The following is a 19,696-nucleotide window of genomic DNA, read 5'->3' as shown; positions in this document are numbered from 1 at the left end:
AGTATGATTTAGACTCAACATGAGTTCATCGACCTCATAGCCTCAGAGAAGGTGCTGATAAAATCAAATAAAATGTGACCAAGCCTTGCTGTACTGGGTCTCATCCGTTTACTTGAAGGAAGAGGCTTGAAGAGGCGATTGGCTGTTTTGTGTTCTACGCACTCTAGTGAGTATACTGGAGTGGGTGGAGTAAAAAGTGTTGCTCAGACCTCAGTCCCCATGAAATAACACCATCAACAGACCCTACTGGGTAATCCCAACCCCACTTTTACTTCGGCCTAGAATAGTTTTCTAATGCAAATGTCATTTAATTATGAACATTGAATCATTGTTAATGTTTCGACAATTATTTTTCATTATCATGAATATATTAACATTTTCTACTATTATGTGGGGAACCTTTATTTTGAAAATTGCTGAAATTCTATGACCCGGAAGTACCCTTTTTTAGTGTTGCTGACGAGACGCTGGTCGTTCGTTCATGAAGAAGAAAAATCAATCGCTTCCGTGTTGTTATCGGTTGTTATTCTGGCAAATACTAGCTTAGTACTTGAGTCAAAGCGGGATTGCAAGGCAGTTATTTGGTGGTTAAACCATTATGGTTTTGTAGGATCAATACATAGTATAGTTTTATTCGCCAGAATGTCGTTGCTACAGGGCTCCAAGAAAAAGGACAAGCGTATTTTGTCCGGTACCTGCCCAGATCCGAAATGCCAGGCGAGGCTATTCTTCCCTGCTTACGGTTCGATTAGCATTGAATGCACAGAGTGTGGCCAACGCCACGAACAGAATAATCTTTTAAATGTGGAAGAAGTAACTGATCCAGACGTTGTCCTTCACAATTTGTTAAGAAATGCCCTACTCGGTGTCACTGGGGCACCGAAAAAGGGAACAGAGCTGGTGAAAGTGATGGGGCTTTCCAACTACCATTGCAAGCTCCTTTCTCCTATTCTCACAAGGTATGGAATGGATAAGCAGACGGGAAAAGCGAAACTGCTGCGGGAAATGAATCAAGGAGAAATGTTCGACTGTTCACTTCTAGGCGACAGGGCGTTTCTAATTGAACAGGAGCATGTATCTACGGTTGGCTATGGCAAGGACAGATCCGGGAGCCTGATATACCTTCACGACACTTTGGAGGAGATGAAGAAAGCAAACAGCAACAAAGAATGCCTCATTCCTGTTCATGTGGATGGAGATGGACATTGTCTTGTTCATGCTGTGTCCAGGGCCCTGGTAGGCAGAGAACTGTTCTGGCATGCGTTGAGAGAGAATTTGAAACAACATTTCAAACAAAACTTGGATCGCTACAAGGCACTCTTTCAGGATTTTATTGATGCAGCCGAATGGGAGGACATCATCAACGAATGTGACCCCCTGTTTATCCCACCGGAGGGTGTGCCACTGGGACTTCGGAACATTCACATATTCGGCTTGGCCAATGTGTTGCACCGCCCCATAATCCTGTTAGATTCACTGAGTGGAATGAGGAGCTCTGGGGATTACTCTGCAAGTTTTCTCCCTGGGCTTGTGCCGGAAGAGCAGTGCAAAGGAAAAGACGGGAAGTTTAACAAGCCTATATGTATCGCCTGGAGTAGCTCAGGGCGTAACCACTACATCCCTCTCGTCGGGATAAAGAACACCCTTCTCCCCAAGCTGCCACCGAGGCTTCTCCCCAAGGCATGGGGAGTGCCACAGGAGCTCATCAAGAAGTATATAAAGCTGGAACAAGATGGGAGCTGTGTCATCGGGGGAGACAGGAGCTTACAAGACAAGTATCTGATGAGACTGGTCAATGCCATGGAGGAAATCTTCATGGAGAAGCATGGCATCCACCCCTCCCTTGTGGCAGACGTGCATCAGTACGTTTACAGACGGACTGGTGTGATCGGCGTCCAACCCGAAGAGGTGACGGAGGCTGCCAGGAAATCAGTCATGGAAAACCGGCTACATCGCTGTCTGATCTGCAATGCACTCTCTGAGCTTCATGTTCTACCAGAGTGGCTGGCTCCAGGTGGTAAGCTCTACAACCTGGCTAAATCCACCCACGGAAAGCTCAGACCTGACAAGAACTACAGCTTCCCGCTGAACAAGGTTGTCTGCTGTTACGACCCTGAGAGGGACATCCTCATTCCTGACTACAAGCTGAGCTCTTTGAACACATGCAACTGGTGCCACGGCACCTCCGTGCGCCACATCCATGGCAACGGCTCTGTGGTGTATCTGGATGGAGACAGAACCAACACCCGTTCCCAGGGGGGCAAATGTGGCTGTGGCTTTAAGCACTACTGGGAGGGAAAGGAATACGACAATCTGCCAGAGGCATTCCCCATCACTCTGGAGTGGGGTGGGCGGGTCGTGCGGGAGACTGTGTACTGGTTCCAGTATGAGGTTAATGTGGACCTGAACAGCAATGTGTATGATGTCGCCATGAAACTGGTCACCAAGCATTTCCCTGGGGAGTTTGGCAGTGAGCTCCTAGTGCAGAAAGTGGTGAACACCATTTTACATCACACTGCCAAGAAGAACCCAGACGAGTATAACCCAGTCTCCATTGACGGGGCTCATGCTCAGAGGCTCACAGACGTGGTGGAAACCCAGCAGGCTGTTGTCACACAGCCACCGACTAAGATCATACTAACTGGGCAGAAATCAAAGACCATTCACAAAGAGGAGCTTACACTGAGTAAGGCAGAGCGGAGCCTTCAGCAGAGCATCAGCGAGCAGGCCCTAGTGACCCAGAAGAGGAGGACGGATCGACTGAAGCAGGAGCAGAAGGGACGGGGCAGGCCACCCTCCCCAAGTGCTGCTCAGGAACATTCCTCCTCCGCCCCAGCCACACCCACCAAATCCTCTTTCTCCCCCACTTCCAGCAAGGAGAAGAAGATCCGTGTCACCACTAGCGATGGGCGGCAGGCCATGCTCACTCTACAGGCTCAGACCACCTTCGCTGAGCTCCAGAGGAGCATTGCTAATGAGTTCACCATGCCTCCAGCCCAGCAATGTATCCGACATGGATTCCCACCCAAAGAACTTTTCCCTCCCAAGGATGGAGCAGAGAATGAACCTGTGGCTCTCCAACACGGGGACAGGGTGACTGTGGAGATCCTGAGAGGTCCAGAGAACCGCAAGGCATCCGCCCAAAGTGCTTCCAGTTCCTATTCAACCCTGCATTCCCTTCTCTCTGTGAAGAGTGATGATCCAGTGACTTCCAGCAGAATGAATACTAGCAGAGAGCTGCAGGACAACATTGACCTTGAGATGTCCTCCCTCTGTCTCCTAGCAACCTTAATGGGTAAGAAAAGGGAAGGGTGCGGAAAGGTTTTAGTATTCAAGTCAATAGTTAGGCTGTCATTATTTACTGCTACAAAAGAAAGACACGATCTCGCAACACGTAAGTGACAGAGGAGTTAAGCAGAACACTGCTGTGATGTCATTACAAAAAGTCAAAAATGACTTCCGGTAGATGGACAACTTGTTTGTTGATTCACCTTTTTAGACTAGGCCAATAGTTCCAGGCAATTAGTTATCTAGTCTTAGAAGCGTCATGCCTTAGATCATCCCAGTAAATAGATAGATCATCCCAGTAAATATAAGGCCAGCAACTGAATGTGATAGGTGTGAGAGTGAGAGGATAGTATATAGGTGTCGCAGACAGTAGCTTTACACAGCATAAGGGCATGCTGTTCTTGGATTGGTTACAAGAAGCAGGATGAATGACAAAGTAGCCTAATACAGGTATTGAGTGACTGGGTGGGCTTGTCATGGATGGATCAAGGCTCAATCTTTTCCAGTTGAAATGATAATTCTAATCTACTCCAAGTGCTTTCTGTGTAGCCTACATCACCAACATGGCATTCGGTATTCATTGAAACGCATTTAGCCTCAGGCAGAGAGAAGATGGTAGATTTGATATCCACTCCGCCCTACCAATGTTTTTGTGATCAAGGGGAGAAATCGCTAGTTTATTTGCGCTAGTTGGCTGTACCTGCACCTAAACTCCAGTATTTCCTTCATAGCTTGTTCTCCATCTTCTTTTTAAATAGGGAGACAATTTGTTTTCAGCCTTTTATTTCCATTACCAAAACTCGTTTTCTCATGTCTGTCTCTTGTCGAATCTCAATACATAAGAATCGTAATACATATCGTATCGGCAATTCACAGCCCTACTATTTTTACTACAGAATTTGAATTTTGATCAAAAGCACACATTTCTCTGAGGAATTTAAGTGTATTAATTTATTTTCATGTTTCACATGCTAATTTTAGTATGTTTTATTCATATTCAGGAGAAGATGTCTGGTCATATGCCAAAAAACTGCCTCACCTATTCCACCAAGGTGGAGTTTTCTACAACATTGTGAAGAAAGATATGGGTATGTAGTCATGTTTTCTGTTATAGGCTTTATCCTCTTACCAATTTGTGTAACTTAAATGACAGCTACGGTATATTAAACTTTGCATCTAATATGTACTGATCTGTGTTTATGACCATCTATAATGTCTCTTGTCTCATCTGCAGGCCTGATGGATGGCAAGCACTGCACCCTCCCACACCTGACTGGAAAGACGTTTGTTTACAACGCAGCAGAGGAGCGTCTGGAGCTGTGTGTGGATGCAGCAGGACACTTTCCCGTGGGCCCTGACGTGGAGGACCTCGTCAAGGAGGCCCTGGTGCAGCTCCGCTCTGAATCTGCCTCCAGGAGTCGCGAAGGAAGCCCCTCTCACAGCCTGCTGAGGCTCGGGAGTGGAGGTGTGGTGCGCAAGAAGGAGCAGCTCCAAAGTGTCAACGCCTTCCAGGGTAAGGGCCACTCCCTTGGCAGCGCCCCAGGCGGCTCTCCCCCTGAACACAAGCCCATCACCAGGCAGCACAGCAGCGGGGTGGACCTGAGCGCCAGCGCCTCCAAGGGACCTGACCTGTCTGACATCTCAGAGGACGCGACCAAGGAGTTGGTGCGCATGGCTCCCGGTTTTGTCACCATGAAAGACAGCCGACACCTGGACCCTGGTATGATCGAAGAACAGAGGAAAAAACTACAGGAGATGGTCTCATCCATCCAGGCCTCCATGGACAGGCACCTGAGGGAGCAGAGCAATGCAGGGGAAGGCATTGGGGGCCCTGCAGAGAGGACAAGTGGGGCTAAGATGAGTGCTTCCCAATCTGCCCCAGGGGCAGGCATCAAGGAGGCCTCTTCTATGGACGTATCTACTGCTGGTGCTCATGGCACATCAGTGGAGGCAGGGAACAAGCCTGATGGAAAGGATGCAGGGTCAGAGGAGCTGGAGGAAATGGATAGCCAGGATGCAGAGCATACCAATGCCCTGGAGCCAATGGATCATTCCTGATGGGAAAAGGGCCTGGTCCTATACTTTTCTCAGTCATGATCATTCACCCGTCTATCTGGTTGGCATTAGTGTGGGAATGCTTCAGGTTGTATCCAAGCTTTGGTATTCATTGTGTTTTGTTGTCTTTACTGCATGATTGACAAAGAGGTTGACTGTTTCTGCCTTTGGTGACAGTCTAATGCTATTATACAGAAACATGCACCGAGACCCAAGGAGCAACGCTGCTTCCTGTGTGTGAAATACATCCATGTACATGTCCTCCAAGTCTTAAAGGTCCAATGCAGCTGTTTTTATCTGAATATCAAATCATTTCTAGTTAACAATTAAGTACCTTACTAGCCATGTTTCCATTCACAGTTTTTATGTGAGGAAAGTCATACTGTATAAAAAATAAAATAATAATCACAATAGTTGTGGTGGAAATAGGAAGTTCCGGTACAATTTTGTAAATGCTACAGATAATTTGTTCTTTTGACATGGTGGGATCTTTTTGTGTCGGTAAAATTAATTCTGAGAGAAATGGCGGTGGAAACGCCTTTATTCGTAAATATTGATATAATAACCATCATATCAAAGTACATTTGGAGTCATGCGATAACATGGTGTGTGGTCCTCAACTCCTCCTGCTACAACTTGGGAAATTATGCAGTTTATCAGGCTATGGATGAAATAAGTTATGATAAACTTCACAGGCTGGTGAAAGTGCACAGTATGAGCTTGATCCTCCTTTCCAATAAATGTAGAGGGTCTTATTCTGGTGACATGATGATCGATGCTTGACTGCCGTTTGACAAATAAAAAGATTCTCTCGCTTATTCATAATAAGCACATCATGTAGACTAACCTACACGCAGAGCCTACCTGCACTGTATCTGCGAGCTGTTGGCTAGAGCGCACATACCAAGACCAGAGTAGGCACATTTGCTATTTAAATCAACAGTTTTGTCACAATCTGTAGAGTTGAAAATGCAATGGAAACACATTGACCGATTTTTATTCGGTACATGAAAACATAAGCAACAAAGTACATGTTGTCAGCACTACATCATCACTCACTGACCTTTATCCGCAACAAGTCAGTTTGGTGGAAACACCACTGGTGGGAAAATATGCAGATTTTCTTTATGCAGATTTTTAGCAGATTTTCATGAAAATCTGTGCCAATTGGATGGTAACCTAGCTACTGTGATTGTTTTCAATTCAAAAGGTCAACAAAAAACAAAAACGCTTCTTAGGAAAGAGCAATTTCTCAAGCAATATTTTTGCAAGGACTGTTGGAGTGGGGAAGGGGAAAATGGAAAACTATCTGTTATTGGCAGAGTGATATGAAACTCTTATTGGTCTATTAACTAATTTACCACCTGGTGATTTCACCAGGCAGGCCTAGACACCATCCCACCAAATCACGCTGAAATTTTAGGTGGTCTTTTTAAACAGCTCATACACTAAAGGGGCATTATCATTTTCACAGGATTATTCCAACCTCATAGTGTGGGATTGTATATAAAGCAGAGGAAAATGTTGGACTGCACTGGGCCATTAAGACAAGAGGGAGTAGAAGAGCTTGGTTTAAGATCCCATCCCACACCAGCATTGTAATGACCGCGAACATCCGCTTCAGCAAAGTGCACACTGTAAAGGCACTAGCCCTCAAACATGATTACCTACCATCACGTTTATTGCTTTACCAACATATTTGCTTTACCAACACATTGCTTTAAAACAACAGTGAAATATTCCAAACTAAGTTTATTTTCTTGAACGTTGCTCCCCATATGAAGGTTTGCTGTCTTAATTCTTGAAGGAAGGAGTTACGTGCCCTTATGATAAGTAACAAAAATCAACATTTGTTGTTGAAAAACCTTGTGAAAAAGCTTTTTTAGTTTGGATTTGTTTTTGAAAAATTGTATAAGAATTTAAAGATTGTTTAAAATGTAATTTAGATTAATGCCATTTCAAGTGAAGCACTGTTCTGAAAATAACTCAGTTTATTGGTGGAAATTGGTGAATTTATTTTGCTGGTTTGTAGTGATTGGGGATAATGCCTGTTGATTCTTTTGGGTTCAAGGTTCATGCTACTTACTGGTTTGAAGTTATTTATGCTACTTTTCATATTTCTCATGAAACCCAAATGAGTGGCCCAAGTTAAGTGTGCTGTACGAGTGCTGAACTACTTGATGTGGAACTGTATTCTATTGGAAGGCCCAGCACAACATAGTACACACACCTGGGAGTACTGTATATTCCACTACTCATATGCAATTTCCTCAATCACTTTTTGGACTTTAGTGAATGATTGAATGCAGTGCAGGATTTTTTTTCGAAATACATATCTAAAGTAAGACTTGATTTGTGAATTTCTTTACCATATACAGTGCCTTCGGAAAGTATTCAGACCCCTTGACTTTTTCCACATTTTGTTAGGTTACAGCCTTATTCTAAAATTGATTCGTTTTTTTCTCTCCTCAATCTACACACAATACCTATAATGACAAAGCAAAAACTGGCTTTTAGAAATTTATGAAGATAAAAAAAACGGAAATATCACATTTACATAAGTATTCAGACCTTTTACTCAATACTTTGTTGAATCACCTTTGGCAGCGATTACAGCCTCGAGTCTTAAGTATAACGTTACAAGCCTGCCACACCTGTATTTGGGGAGTTTCTCCCATTCTTCTCTGCAGATCCTCTCAAGCTCTATCAGGTTGGATGGGGAGCGTTGCTGCACAACTATTTCCAGGTCTCTCCAGAGATGTTCGATCGGGTTCAAGTCCGGGCTCTGGCTGGGCCACTCAAGGACTTTCAGAGACTTGTCCTAAAGCCTCTCCTGTATTGTCTTCGCTGTGTTTTTAGGGTTATTGTCTTGTTGGAAGGTGAACCTTCGCCCCAGTCTGAGGTCCTGAGCGCTCTGGAGCAGGTTTTCATCAAGGATCTCTCTGTACTTTGCTCCGTTCATCTTTGCCTCGATCCTGACTACTCTCCTAGTCCCTGCCACTGAAAAACATCCACACAGCATGATGCTTCCACCACCATGCTTCACCGTAGGGATGGTGCCAGGTTTCCTCCAGCCGTGGCGCTTTGCATTCAGGTCAAAGAGTTCAATCTTGGTTTCACCAGACCAGAGAATCTTGTTTCTCATGGTCTGAAAGTCTTGATGTGCCTTTTGGCAAACTCCAAGCGGGCTGTCGTGCCTTTTACTGAAGAGTGGCTTCCGTCTGGCCACTACCATAAAGGCCTAGTTGGTGCAGTGCTGCAGAGATGGTTGTCCTTCTGGAAGGTTCTCCCATCTCCACAGAGGAACTCTAGAGCTCTGTCGGTGACCATCGGGCTCTTGGTCACCTGTCTGACGAAGGCCGTTCTTCTATGGTTGTTCAGTTTGGCTGGGCGGCGAGGTCTAGGAAGCGTCTCAGTGGTTCCAAACCTCTTCCATTTAAGAATGATGGAGGCCACTGTGTTCTTGGGGACTGTAAATGCTGCAGACATTTTTTGGTACCCTTCCCCAGATCTGTTCCTCGACAATTCTGCCTCGGAGCTCTATGGACAATTCCTTCAACCTCATGGCTTGGTTTTTGCTCTGATATGCACAGTCAACTGTGGGACCTTTATATAGACAGGTGTGTGCCTTTTCAAATCATGTCCAATCAATTGAATTTACCACAGGTGGACTCCAATCAAGTTGTAGAAACAAGGGGTCTCCTGGGTGGCACAGTGGTCTAAGGCACTACATCGCAGTGCTAGCTGTGCCACCAGAGATTCTGGGTTCGAGCCCAGGCTCTGTCGCAGCCGGCCGCGACCGGGAGGCCCATGGGGCAGCGCACAATTGGCCCAGCGTCGTACGGGTTAGGGAGGGTTTGGCCGGCAGGGATATCCTTGTCTCATCGCGCACTAGCGGCTCCTGTGGCGGGCCGGGCGCAGTGCACACTGACCAGGTCACCAGGTGTATGGTGTTTCCTCCGACACATTGGTGCGGCTGGCTTCCGGGTTGGATAGGCATTGTGTCAAGAAGCAGTGCGGCTTGGTTGGGTTGTGTTTCGGAGGACGCATGGCTCTCGACCTTCGCCTCTCCCGAGTCCGTACGGGAGTTGCAGCGATGAGACAAGACTGTAACTACTACCAATTGGATACCACGAAATTGGGGGATAAAAATAAAAAAAGTTGTAGAAACATCTCAAGGATGATCAGGATGCACCTGAGTTCAATTTTCGAGTACTTCAGTTAAAAAAAAAAAAATTAAATGCAAAAATTTCCAAAACCTGTTTTCGCTTTGTCATTATGGGGTATTGTGAGGAAATTGATTTAACCTCAGCAAAAAAATAAGTGTCCCTTTTTCAGGACCTTTTCTTTCAAAGATAATTTGTAAAAATCCAAATAACTTCACAGATCTTCCATTTCATTGTAAATGGTTTAAACACTTTCCCATGCTTGTTCAATGACCCATAAACAACCTGTGGAACGGTCGTTAAGACACTAACAGCTGTAGGCAATTAAGGTCACAGTTATGAAAATGTAGGACACTAGAGGCCTTTCTACTGACTCTGAAAAACACCAAAAGAAAAATGACCAGGGTCCCTGCTCATCTGCATGAACGTGCCTTAGGCATGCTGCAGAGGCAGGACTGCAGATGTGGCCAGGGCAATAAATTGCAATGTCTGTACTGTGAGACGCCGAAGACAGCGCTAGAGACAGGACAGACAGCTGATCGTCCTCGCAGTGGCAGACCATGTGTAACAACACCTGCACAGGATCGGTACATCCGAACATCACACCTGCGGGACAGTTACAGGATGGCAACAACAACTGCCTGAGTTAGACCAGGAACGCACAATCCCTCCATCAGTGCTCAGACTGTCTGCAATAGGCTGAGAGAGGCTGGAATGAGGGCTTGTAGGCCTGTTGTAAGGCAGGTCCTCACCAGACATCACCGGCAACAACGTCACCTATGCGCACAAACCCACCGTCGCTGGACCAGACAGGACTGGCAAAAAGTGATCTTCACTGACATGTCGCGGTTTTGTCTCACCAGGGGTGATGGTCGGATTCGCGTTTATCGTCGAAGGAATGAGCGTTACACCGAGGCCTGTACTCTGGAGCGGGATCGATTTGGAGGTGGTGGTCTGGGGCGGTGTGTCACAGCATTATCGGACTGAGCTTTTTGTCATTGCAGGCAATCTCAACGCTATGCGTTACAGGGAAGACATCCTTCTCCCTCATGTGGTACCCTTCCTGCAGGCTCATCCTGACATGACCCTCCAGCATGACAATGCCACCAGCCATACTGCTCGTTCTGTGCGTGATTGTCAGTGTTATGACATGGCCAGTGAAGAGCCCGGATCTCAATCCCATTGAGCACGTCTGGGACCTGTTGGATCGGAGGGTGAGGGCTAGGGCTAGGGCCATTCCCCCCAGAAATGTCCGGGAACTTGCAGGTGCCTTGGTGGAAGAGTGGGGTAACATCTCACAGCAAGAACTGTCAAATCTGGTGCAGTCCTTGAGGAGGAGATGCACTGCAGTACTTAATGCAGCTGGTGGCCACACCAGATACTGACTGTTACTTTTGATTTTGACCCCCCCTTTGTTCAGGGACACATTATTCCATTTCTGTTAGTCACATGTCTGTGGAACTCGTTCAGTTTATGTCTCAGTTGTTGAATGTTATGTTCATACAAATATTTACACATGTTAAGTTTGCTGAAAATAAACGCAGTTGACAGTGAGAGGACGTTTCTTTTTTTGCTGAGTTTATTTAATACATTTTAGAATAAGGCTGTAATGTAACAAAATGTGAAAAAAGTCAAGGGGTCTGAATACTTTCAGAAGGCACTGCACAGTCGTGGCCAAAAGTTTTGAGAATGACACAAATATTAATTTTCACAAAGTTTGCTGCCTCAGTGTCTAGATATTTTTGTCAGATGTTGCTATGGAATACTGAAGTATAATTACAAGCATTTCATAAGTGTCAAAGGCTTTTATTGACAATTACATGAAGTTGATGCAAAGAGTCAATATTTGTAGTGTTGACCCTTCTTTTTCAAGACCTCTGCAATCCGCCCTGACATGCTGTCAATTAACTTCTGGGCCACATCCTGAGTGATGGCAGCCCATTCTTGCATAATCAATGCTTGGAGTTTGTCAGAATTGGTGGGGTTTTGTTTGTCCACCCGCCTCTTGAGGAATGACCACAAGTTCTCAATGGGATTAAGGCCTGGGGAGTTTCCTGGCCATGGACCCAAAATATCGATGTTTTGTTCCACGAGCCACTTAGTTATCACTTTTGCCTTATGGCAAGGTGCTCCATCATGCTGGAAAAGGCATTGTTCGTCACCAAACTGTTCCTGGATGGTTGGGAGAAGTTGCTCTCGGAGGATGTGTTGGTATCATTCTTTATTCATGGCTGTGTTCTTAGGCAAAATTGTGAGTGAGCCCACTCCCTTGGCTGAGAAGCAACCCCACACATGAATTGTCTCAGGATGCTTTACTGTTGGCATGACACAGGACTGATGGTAGCGCTCACCTTGTCTTCTCCGGACAAGCTTTTTTCCGGATGCCTTTTTTCCGGATACCCCAGTCCTCAGCAGTCCAATCCCTGTACCTTTTGCAGAATATCAGTCTGTCTCTGGTGTTTTTCCTGGAGAGAAGTGGCTTCTTTGCTGCCCTTCTTGACACCAGGCCATCCTCCAAAAGTCTTCACCTCACTGTGCGTGCAGATGCACTCACACCTGCCTGCTGCCATTCTTGAGCAAGCTCTGTACTGGTGGTGCCCCGATCCCGCAGCTGAATCAATTTTAGGAGACGGTCCTGGCGCTTGCTGGACTTTCTTGGGTGCCCTGAAGCCTTCTTCACAAAAATGTTACCACTCTCCTTGAAGTTCTTGATGATCCGATAAATGGTTGATTTAGGTGCAATCTTACTGGCAGCAATATCCTTGCCTGTGAAGCCTTTTTTGTGGAAAGCAATGATGACGGCACGTGTTTCCTTGCAGGTAACCATGGCTGACAGAGGAAGAACAATGATTCCAAGCACCACCCTCCTTTTGAAGCTTCCAATCTGTTATTCGAACTCAATCAGCATGACAGAGTGATTTCCAGGCTTGTCCTCGTCAACACTCACACCTGTGTTAACGAGAGACTCGCTGACATGATGTCAGCTGGTCCTTTTGTGGCAGGGCTGAAATGCAGTGGAAATGTTTTTTGGGGATTCAGTTCATTTGCATGGCAAAGAGGGACTTTGCAATTAATTGCAATTCGTCTGATCACTCATCATAACATTCTGGAGTATATGCAAATTACCATCATACAAACTGAGGCAGCAGACTTTGTGAAAATGTATATTTGTATCATTCTCAAAACTTTTGGCCACGACTATATATATATATATATATATATATGTATATATATATATATATATATATATATATGTGTGTGTGTGTACATAGTTCATGTTGATAGATGATAAGGAAAGATGCATCAATTCAAGAATAGCTGATAATTATTTTTCCATGAACCGCCTGCAGTTTTAGTTGTTTGTGAACATGCAATGCTAGCATTTTATTATTCAGTTGAAATAATACATTTACGTTTGCACTTGGAATTCAAGAGATGGAAATAAGGCGTGTTGTTGTGCAGGGGTGTGTTGAGCCCTATATGCTACCTTTATTGCTCATGGGAACAACTAATGGGAACATTAGTTAGGATTAACCTGGGATGACCCAAGCATAGAAATAGAATGATTCATTTTAATTATTTGGCACCAACAATCAGCTGGTATTACTAAGAATGTTATGTCTAGTTGCTTTATTGCTATTCTAGTTGCTTTATTGCTAGAATTTCAACACAACATCCACAATTAGAATCACTCAAAAAAGAACTGGGCCAATGGGATATATTAAAGTGCTTTCAACATGTATGCCTAGTTGGTGAGTGTGACATGGGATGTCTTGATCTTTTGGTGCAGAATATGATGTATCCCTTGAGAAGTCATTGAAAGAGGTGTCATGGAGAAGGTACATTTGGTATCTCATAAACACAAAACTACATCTCACTGTGGTGTTTGAAGTATATTTCCAATTGGTTGTTCATCCAATGCAGTTGAATGTAAACTTATAGGCAAACTGTGTAGTAACATGTTGCATTCAGATCAGTTTTTGTGGAATTAAATTCCTCTCCAGACATTATAAAACCTAACTCCTGGTTTGTTTGTTGGAATTTCAACCAAAAAGTGGGTTGCAGTGTTGATAGGCCCCGGCCTCAAAAGGCAGAGGTCTCACGAATTGATTTTACACTTTTGTTGCCAACCAAGATTTTGGAGTATTCCAGATCACCTTGTTGTTCTAGAATGACATGGTAACTTTGGATGCTGCCATTATCAGCTTATGGCCTTAAATCATTCAGTCTTACTGAGTTTTGGCCTGACTTCTGGACAGGGTTTCTTATTATGGCAAAAAGCAGTTCTATTTGTACCGGCCAAAAAAAACAATTGCAGGTAACATTTTTTTAAAGCTTCATGGCTTTTCCTTTGAGTGAACAAAATGTCAAACCCAGCACTTTTAGAAAAAGAGTGACTGTTAGAATAGAGCATGTACTAGCTAAACTCAAACAAATATTGATATTTTCAGTCCAAGGAAGAATAAAAAGGAAATGTTAAACTTGCCTAACTCAGACAACACTGATTTGACAAACTTGAAGTTGTTTTTTTTGAGACTGCTGTACTAATTACATATATTGTAAGCCAGTTGTATTATAATAGTATATATTGTAGTATACTTTGATCTGTACAGAAACTCAAGTTATTCAGTAAAATGTTTAGTTAACTTTTTTTCTTTGCTAATAAAAGATTGAAGATACCACAGCTACAACATTGCTGTTTGCATGTGTGATGACTTTTTAACCCAACAATAAAGTAATTGCTTCACAATTTTGTATTGTGGTCACTAATACTGCCTTAACTACTTGCCTTTGAATTCACTTTATATTTTTACTTTAAAAGAATCTATGTAGACCCACTTGATCAATAGCCTATGTTTGATCTCATAATCTTAAAGTTTGTTTCTTTGTGACTGCTGTACTTATATTATAATACGTTATGTGGTACTATACTTTGATCAGTACAGAAACTCAAGTTGTTCAGTAGCCTATGCTTGATCCCATCAACCCTGAGCTTTGTGCACGCATTGAATGTGTATGTGCCACGCTACACGTCGATGTTTGTCTGTAGTTTAGCAGGTCTAGCTTAATTTCCCCAGGGAGGGGTCACTGCATTGTGGCTTACAGCCAAGAATGTGACAGTCTATCAATTGGATTTATGACACGCAATAATACGTGCAATGTTATCTGTCGTTGTACTACAAAAGTCCACCAGGTGGTAGAATTGCATCAACTTTCAAATATAAAAAACATTGCATCTGCATACAGCTTTTGGCTGTTCATATGTAATTGTAAGATTTTCATGAATTACTTGTAGACCAAAAGCTATTGTTAGTGATACAGGTGTTGTCGTCGGCTTTTGAAATACCCAGCTGCCTGAAAATGAATTTGATACATTTCACAGCGCTGATTTGACAGATACTTTGCGATTCTGACCAATGAGGAGAGAGTCCGCGTGCGCTGCACCGGGGTGGGCGCGAGATTCGGCGGGATAGACATTTCTGAACAAGTGTCCCCCAAGAGACGGTACCACCACGGATAATTTAAATAAGTCTAAAGGAGATGGGATGTGAGTAGCAAGATGAAGACATGAGGTGGAAACAGAATATAGAATAGTGTTTGATCATCAGTCATAAACTCAACCACATGAATAACAAACATAGGATGTTTAGTAAATTGTTATGTGAGCTAACTGGCTCAGCCAAGTAACTTAACGTTAACCGTAACAAGGTATAGCTAGTTTTAGCTAGCCAGACTGATTAGTTGGCTAATTTGTAGACGTTAGCTTCTTACTAGCTAGCCACCTAGTTTCAAGTGTAAACGTTTTATTGTCACATGCACAGGATACAGCAGGTGTAAAACAGTACAGTGAAATGTTTAACTTGTGAGCTCTTTCCAACAATGCAGAAATAAAGGTAGCTAATAATATACCGTTAGATAAGAAGAACACACGTAAAATACAAAGAGAAGCACGATCATGCAGTTATATCCAGGTCAGTGCCAGTACCATTATTACAATGTGCAGGGGTCCTGGAGTGATTGAGGTAGGTATACACATGTAAGCAGGGGTAAAAGTGACTAGCAGCAGGATAAATACCAATTATAATAATAATCAATAATAGAACAGGTAGAAAGTGGCTGGTAGCAGGATAAAGACTAGTGGTAATAATAATAAACAATATAGCATCAGCGAACCTTAATAGTAATCACTTAAAAATATATACTGTATATTGTCACATACACCAGATAGGTGCAGTGAAATGGGTTGTTTTACAGGGTCAGCTAAAGTAGTACGGCACCCCTGGAGCAAATTAGGGTTAAGTGCCTTGCTCAAGGGCACATCGAGAGACGTTTCACCTTGTTGGCTTGGGTATTGGAGCCAGAGTATGTGGTGTGAGTCTGTGGTGAACGTGGGTGCATGAGTGTGTATGCGTGAATGAGAAGAGTGTAGGTGTGTGTCTGAGTGGTAGAGACCTGTCGTTGAGCATAGAGACAGAGCAGGTAGTCTGTGGGAGTGCAGGGGTAGTAACTATTCAACAGTCTTATGGCCCGTGGAAAGAAGCTGTCTCGGAGCCTGTTGGTCCGAGACCCGATGCTCTAGCACCGCCTACTGGACGGGAGCAAGGAAAACAGCCCATGGCTCAGGTGGGTGGAGACGTTGGAAATGTTTTGGGTCACTAACAGACACCGTTTGGCATGAATGTCTTGGATGGCTGGGAGCTTGCCCCCAGGGACGCACTGGGCTGTGTGCACCACCCTTTTTTAGGGCCTTGCTGTCGATTGCAGAGCGGTTGCCATACCAGGCAGTGATACAACCAGTCGGGATGCTTTCGATGGTGCACGTGTAAAAGTTCCTGAGGATCTGAGGGCCTATGCCAAATCTTTTCAGCCTCCTGAGGGTGATGAGGCGCTGTCGTGCCTTCTTCACGACTGTGCGAGAGGACCATGTTAGCTCTCGACCCGGTCCACTACAGCCCCATCGATGTGGATGGGGGCGTGCTCGCCCCCGTGTTTTCTCTAGTCCACAATTAGCTTCTTGGTCTAGCTGATGTTGAGGGAGAGGTTGTTGTCCTGGCACCACATTGACAGGTCTCTGTCCTCCCTATAAGCTGTCTCATCGCTGTCGGTGATCAGGCCTACCACCATTGTGTCGTCAGCAAACTTGATAAAACAATTACAATAACAATTCTCTATAAATTTGGACTGAGTGCACTGAGCACCTTGGACCCTGTGTCATAGTACCTTTTCTATTCACTCTTTTCCCTCTGTTTGTTAAGAATAACCTTGTCATCCTGTCTGTTTCTAGGAGTACTGGCAACCTAGTTTTGAGTTTCCTGTTGAACAACAGCTCTGCCGGGGAGACGGACCATGTTTTAGTGGAGTAGCCCTGTAGTTTAGCAAAGCTAGATACATATCTTTCTTAAGCAGTAGTTTCATTGTTTTGACACCGTACTCGACTAACCCATTAGACTGTGGGCACAGTGGGTTGGATGTGACATGCTTGAACCTGTACAGTTTAGCAAAATCACTGAAAGTTGAACTCATGCGTTGTCCGTATGGACTACCTCTGCTCCCCTATGACGAGCAAAGAAGGACTTAATGTGAGTTAACACCTGACTAGCAGGAATGTCCTTCAGCAAAGCTCTCTGGGTAATGAGAGTAATAGTCCATCAGTAGAACATAGTTCTTGCCTTCAAGAGAAAAGAGATCTATTCCTACTTTGCCCCATGGTCTCATTACCTCTTTTTCCTCAACCCACATTGGCTCTGCTCTGTTTTGACTGCTATTTATGGCATGTTTCACAAACTGGCTGCTCTATATCAGCATTCATCTTGGGCCAGAATAACACTGCTTTTGCATGTCGTTTTGACTTTTCTATCCCTAGATGGCCTTTGTGTATTTTGATGAACATGTTTTTCTGTAACACACTTGGTATCACAATTAGAGGTCGACCGATTAATCGGAATGGCCGATTAATTGGGGCCGATTTCAAGTTTTCATAACAATCGGAAATCGGTATTTTTGGACACCTTTATTTCATCTTTATTTAACTAGGCAAGTCAGTTAAGAACACATTCTTATTTTCAATGACGGCCTAGGAACGGTGGGTTAACTGCCTCGTTCAGGGGCAGAATGACAGATTTTTACCTTGTGAGCTCGGGGGATTCAATCTTGCGACCTTACAGTTAACTAGTCCAACGCTCTAACCACCTGATTACATTGCACTCCACGAGGAGCCTGCCTGTTACGCGAATGCAGTAAGAAGCCAAGGTAAATTGCTAGCTAGCATTAAACTTATCTTATAAAAAACAATAAATCAATCATAATCACTAGTTAACTACACATGGTTGATGATGTTACTAGTTTATCTAGCGTGTCCTGCGTTGCATATAATCGATGTGGTGCGTATCGTTGCTCCAATGTGTACCTAACCATAAACATCAATGCCTTTCTTAAAGTCAATACACAGAAGTATATATTTTTAAACCTGCATATTTAGCTAAAAGAAATCCAGGTTAGCAGGCAATATTAACCAGGTGAAATTGTGTCACTTCTCTTGCGTTCATTGGATGCAGAGTCAGTGTATATGCAACAATTTGGGCCGCCTAATTTGCCAGAATTTTACATAATTATGACATAACATTGAAGGTTGTGCAATGTAACAGGAATATTTAGACTTATGGATGCCACCCGTTAGATAAAATACGGAACGGTTCCGTATTTCACTGAAAGAATAAACGTCTTGTTTTCGAGATGATAGTTTCCGGACTCGACCATATTAATGACCTAAGGCTCGTATTTCTGTGTGTTATTATGTTATAACTAAGTCTATGATTTGATAGAGCAGTCTGACTGAGCGGTGGTAGGCAGCAGCAGGCTCGTAAGCATTCATTCATACAGCACTTTCCTGCGTTTTGCCAGAAGGTCTTCGCTATGCTTCAAGCCTATCAACTCCCGAGATATGGCTGGTGTAACCGATGGGAAATGGCTAGCTAGTTAGCGGGGTGCGCTCTAATAGCGTTTCAAACGTCACTCGCTCTGAGACTTGGAGTAGTTATTCCCCTTGCTCTGCATGGGTAACGCTGCTTCGAGGGTGGCTGTTGTTGTGTTCCTGGTTCGAGCCCAGGTAGGAGCGAGGAGAGGGATGGAAGCGATACTGTTACACTGGCAATACTAAAGTGCCTATAAGAACATCCAATAGTCAAAGGTTAATGAAATACAAATGGTATAGAGAGAAATAGTCTTATAATAACTACAACCTAAAACTTCTTACCTGGGAATATTGAAAACTCATGTTAAAAGGAACCACCAGCTTTCATATGTTCTCATGTTCTGAGCAAGGAATTTAAACGTTAGCTTTCTTACATGGCACATATTGCACTTTTACTTTCTTCTCCAACACTTTGTTTTTGCATTATTTAAACCAAATTGAACATGTTTCATTATTTATTTGAGGCTAAATTGATTTTATTAATGTATTATATTAAGTTAAAATAAGTGTTCATTCAGTATTGTTGTTTATTACAAATACATTTTAAAAATCGTCCGATTAATCGGTATCTGCTTTTTTTTGGTCCTCCAATAATCGGTATCGGCGTTGAAAAATCATAATCGGTCGATCTCTAATCACAATACCTCAACCCTTAAACAGAATTCCATCAAGTACAGATAGCTCATCCCTGTATAGACCATAAGGTTATGGTATACCTTGTACAGACCACCCACATGTTTTGACTTGAATACCCTTTTACAAACATTCATCTTCTGCAGTAGCACGTGAAATAACTGTCCACATTTCATCTATGAGACTGGGCAACTCATTCTGAAGGTTTACATGTATGGTCTCGTCCTGCTCATATATCTGGTTTGGTTCTGAGCTGTCAAAAGCTATGGACAATGTGCCCACTAACAATTATTTTCCTGGTCTGTACTCAAGTTGCAAGTCATATTTCTGAAGTTTTAGAAACAGTCTCTGTATCCTTGGTGGTGTGTATTTTAGACTTTTCTTTGCAATAGATCTGTTTCGGCCCACACTGTTTTACCATAGATAAGCACACTTGTGTTGTGCTCTTCAAGAATCTGACCCCATATTAGGACATCATCAATGTACATTTTTGTGCCTGGCACACTCAAATATCTGTTGAACTGTCCTATGAAAGACTTTTGGTGCTGAAGTGAGACCAAACGGGAGTCTTTTAAATGAATAC

General features: G+C 43.7%; 1 protein-coding gene across 1 annotated transcript; it reads left to right on the top strand.

The window, feature by feature from the left end:
* Positions 1-492: 492 nt before the first annotated feature.
* Positions 493-7,693, top strand: vcpip1 (valosin containing protein (p97)/p47 complex interacting protein 1). The gene is made up of 3 exons (XM_039003963.1): positions 493-3,295; positions 4,290-4,376; positions 4,523-7,693. Exons 1-3 carry the CDS (start codon positions 643-645, stop codon positions 5,344-5,346), a joined length of 3,564 nt encoding a protein of 1,187 aa, XP_038859891.1. The 5' UTR covers positions 493-642; the 3' UTR covers positions 5,347-7,693.
* Positions 7,694-19,696: the final 12,003 nt, after the last annotated feature.

Source organism: Salvelinus namaycush, chromosome 11 (assembly GCF_016432855.1).
Source record: "Salvelinus namaycush isolate Seneca chromosome 11, SaNama_1.0, whole genome shotgun sequence".
Classification (NCBI taxonomy): domain Eukaryota; kingdom Metazoa; phylum Chordata; class Actinopteri; order Salmoniformes; family Salmonidae; genus Salvelinus; species Salvelinus namaycush.
The sequence above is the reverse complement of the archived record's forward strand: the minus strand, read 5'-3'. Positions and strand labels throughout refer to the sequence as shown.